The sequence below is a fragment of the Brachypodium distachyon genome, chromosome 2 (genome assembly GCF_000005505.3).
Source record: "Brachypodium distachyon strain Bd21 chromosome 2, Brachypodium_distachyon_v3.0, whole genome shotgun sequence".
NCBI classification, from domain to species: Eukaryota; Viridiplantae; Streptophyta; class Magnoliopsida; order Poales; family Poaceae; genus Brachypodium; species Brachypodium distachyon.
In genome coordinates this window covers 22,775,365-22,778,999 of record NC_016132.3, presented here as the reverse complement: position 1 = coordinate 22,778,999, position 3,635 = coordinate 22,775,365, and the positions used below count along the sequence as shown (strand labels likewise).

Genomic DNA, 3,635 nt, shown 5'->3' with positions numbered 1-3,635 from the left:
GGATTTATGTGTTTGAATGGTCCCTTCTGTCATGGCTGGTATCGAGATCTTAATTTCCAAAGTCCCAGTTGTCCCAAGTACATGTTATGTTTCTTTGTGCATTGTTACTTCTGGAATGTGTTTCCCTAGAAGTGTTTTTTTTTACTGAACTTGGTTTTGTTTTATCTAGAGTGCCTTAACATTACGTTTAATTGAGGAATATTTCTTTGGTTTCTTATCTTTTTTTTAAAGAACGTGCGCAGCCATTCCTTTAACTTGTAGGCGCGGCAATATCACCAGCCACCAGACGGATTACATCCTCCGGAAAGGAGTCAAGCCACACATAATTTTCGGCTTGAGACCCACAAGACCCTAAAGCGGCTAACGCATGAGCCGGCCGAGGACAAAACATGACCGAAGAATACAAAGAACATATGGAGAATATACTTGGCTTCTCTGAACAATTGAACATCGCTCCCAGCGGCGCCGCATCATAATCCGACGTAGATAGTGCCCTTTGTAGGACTTGACAATCTGTCGAGAAAACAATGTTGATAAACATCTTCGACATGAAAATGACGTGTACTTGAGTCTCGCATGTATCATTTTTTTGTTCCGTTGCAACGCACGGACACTTAACTAGTGTACTTACGTATAGCTGCTTAGTGCTTATGTATACACAGCACCAAGATACAATCCTACGATAAACAACAGCAGACCTGAAATAGTACAGGACATACGTACATAACTTAACTAGACGATTTCTTGGGCCTTGGCTGGGCCGAGCCAGCGCGCGAATGCGTCGAGCGTGCGGGCGTCGGCGCGGTAGTGCCGCTGCGTGAACCGGCTGAGGTCGGCCCACGTGAAGTCCGGGTAGAGCCGCGGCGCCGGCGCCGTCGTCGACGGCGGCGGGCGCACGACGCGGTCCTTGCGCGGGCAGAGGAAGTAGGCCAGCGACCGCCGCTCCCGCTCCCGGTGCACCACCGCGCGGTGGAGGCAGCTCTTGTACCGCCCGTTCGACAGCGCCTGCACATGCATGCCCACCAGTTAACCATCGGTCCATCAAACTATGCCAAACAACCGGAAGTTCAGACTGAAATTCGGCTTGATTATCTTAATTTTGGCTTAATTATTTGTTTGGATTTTGCTTTTTTTTCTTCAAAACATCAAAGATTCGATCTTACGCGAGCATGCAGACGTGCGGAATCGAGTCTGAATCCTGTCCTGTGCCGCGTGCGCTGCACAGCACGGAGCAGGCAAAAGCTACACTCTATGCATACCACCGAATTAAACTATGTACTCGGAGCCGGGCCCACCGGACACCACAACTTGCCGCGTCCGTCCGTCCACCGCATGCCAGCCAAGATAGGCAAAAGTCCAAAACGGGCTAAAAGAGAAAGAAGCATGTATCCTTTTTCGATCGCTCGGTAGGTTGTTCGAACGACAGAAATAAAGGTAACCACTCACCAAGCACCAGATCGGTGCGTGCGTCGACATGACTGACACACTGGGTCGAGTAATCTCATCTCTCACTCTTTCACTCCTCTCACTCCTGTTGACAATTCCTATTGTTTCCTGTTTTTTTTTTTATGATTTGTTCGGTCGAGCCGAGACGTGTCCCGACCTCTGCGACTACACTTAGCTCAGTTTATTTGGGCTTCTCACAAAAGCTGACATCTGCGACTACACCTAGCCCAGGTTTTTTGGGCTTCTCACAAAGCTGTCCTCTCCTAATTTTATGAAGAACCTGTCTCCTAAATTTGTGATTAGGCTTTCAAATTTAGGTTAGTCTAAAATTTAGAAGTCGAGGCAGTTTTTAAGAGAAGCCCCTCAAAGAACTAAATCTTAATTATGTAGCTATGTGCAAAATTTTTGCCGTTTTGTTTTGTTATTAAAAAAAATTAAATAGCTACACGTGCATCGTAAGATATGCAGCTTTTGTCTTACTTGTCGATAGCGCCATCAAACACACTGTACATACTTGTAGACAGGACAAACATGCCACCCCGGCCCATACGTACCATGGGTCCATTGGCCCATGCACGACACGACAACGAGGCACGCGCGCGGGGCACGAACGTGATGTATCGTAACGAGACTCTCGATCTTACTAGAAGGTTTGATCCGTCCGTACGTACCATGAACGTGTCCCCGATGTTGACGACGAGCTCGTCGGGCTTGGGCCTCACGGGCCTCCATCCGCCGTCGACGAGCACCTGGAGCCCGTCCACCCCGCCGTCCTGCATCAGGAGGGTGAGCGCCGACGGGTCGCAGTGCGGCCCCGTCCCCAGAGTCCTGTCCGGCTCCGGGCACGGTGGGTAGTAGTTGCACCTCATCACGGAGCTGCCGTCCGCGAAGAAGTCCCTGTAGTGCCCTCTCCCCACGCCCAGGCTCACCCCCAGCACCTCCATTATCGCCAGCGACGCCGCCTCCATCGCCCCGCAGTACTCTTGGTACACCTCCCTGCGTCCAGAACCATTAATTCGTACGTGTCGAAGCCAGAAACTTACAGTAATAAGGATGTGCAATGGTGTTTATACATGTACTTTCTCCGTTCCTAAATTGTTTTCGTGATTTTAGTTCAAATTAATTTTGAATTAAAATCATTACAAGAATTTAGGAAGTACTTGCCCTAAGGGTTTGAAGTCATCGCCTAGGGTGGAGGTGAAGTAGTCGAGGACGGCGTCGCGGTCGTCGTCGTCGTGGTGGTGTCGGAAGGAGAGAGTCTCCTTCCATGGGAGGTTGGCGGCGAAGCGGTCGGCGTGAGCGGCGGCGTACCCGGCCACGGACCCGGTGACGCGGCGCGCGCGCTGCTTGGTGGCGAGCGGCAGGCGGAAGAAGCCCGCGGCGCCGTCGAGCGCGGCGCGCGCCAGCGCCGGATCCACGCCGTGCCCGGTCACCAGGAAGAAGCCGTGGCTCGCGCACGCCGCCGCGGCCTGCGCCGCGGCGTCCCGCATCCCGGCCGCGTCACGGAGCGCCGCGGCGAGGTCCACCACGGGGACGTCTAGCAGCTCTGTCGTGGTTGTTGTGGACGACGACGGCGGGTGCGTGTCGGCGTGGGGCCAGACGAAGGAATCCGGGATTTGTTTGCTCTGGCGCCAGGGGATGATGGCGTTCTTGCTGTCGTCGGCCGGACCGAAGAGGAGGAGAGGGTTCCGGCCTACTTGATCCATGGCCGCAATGGGCGTGGTTGCATTGGGTTCTCCCGAGTTTGAGAGCTGGTAGTCGACCATGGCAAACACTGCAAGAAGAAGTATGAGCCAGTGGCCAGTGTGGGCGAAAGCTCGCGTTTATTTGTAGCAACAAGAGGTGAGGGCCCGTTTGAAAGACAACAGCAGCAACGCGAAAATTAGTAAAATTGCAGGTGTAGCGTGAAGTACCTTCTTAAATATAAAAAGTCATAAATTTATTCTAAATCTGCCCTTCAAAAAAAAATTCTAAATCAAGCTTTTTCGAGTTTGACGTGCAAGCTAGCTTATAGAAAAACTTGAAGAAGTTTTTGACTTATGACAAAGTTAGAACATCTTATATTTATGAATTAAGGGAGAACTAGCTAGCTAAATTAATGCACGTGTGCTTTGCTATGGAATTAAATAAAATATTGCATGAGTTGTTTAAAATGTCTGTGCCCTCATGTTCTCTATATGGATTGTAAT

At 51.0% G+C, this 3,635-nt stretch overlaps 1 protein-coding gene across 2 annotated transcripts; it reads right to left on the bottom strand.

The window, feature by feature from the left end:
- Positions 1–228: 228 nt before the first annotated feature.
- Positions 229–3,275, bottom strand: LOC100830094 (gibberellin 20 oxidase 2). 2 transcript variants are annotated; one of them, XM_014898456.2, is made up of 4 exons: positions 2,611–3,275; positions 2,118–2,442; positions 724–1,005; positions 229–513 (listed from the first exon to the last, which is right to left on the bottom strand). In XM_014898456.2, exons 1-3 carry the CDS (start codon positions 3,210–3,212, stop codon positions 733–735), a joined length of 1,200 nt encoding a protein of 399 aa, XP_014753942.1. In that variant the 5' UTR covers positions 3,213–3,275; the 3' UTR covers positions 229–513; positions 724–732. The 2 variants fall into 2 exon arrangements, with proteins under 2 accessions (XP_014753942.1, XP_014753941.1); XM_014898455.2 differs by having other exon boundaries at positions 424–1,005.
- Positions 3,276–3,635: the final 360 nt, after the last annotated feature.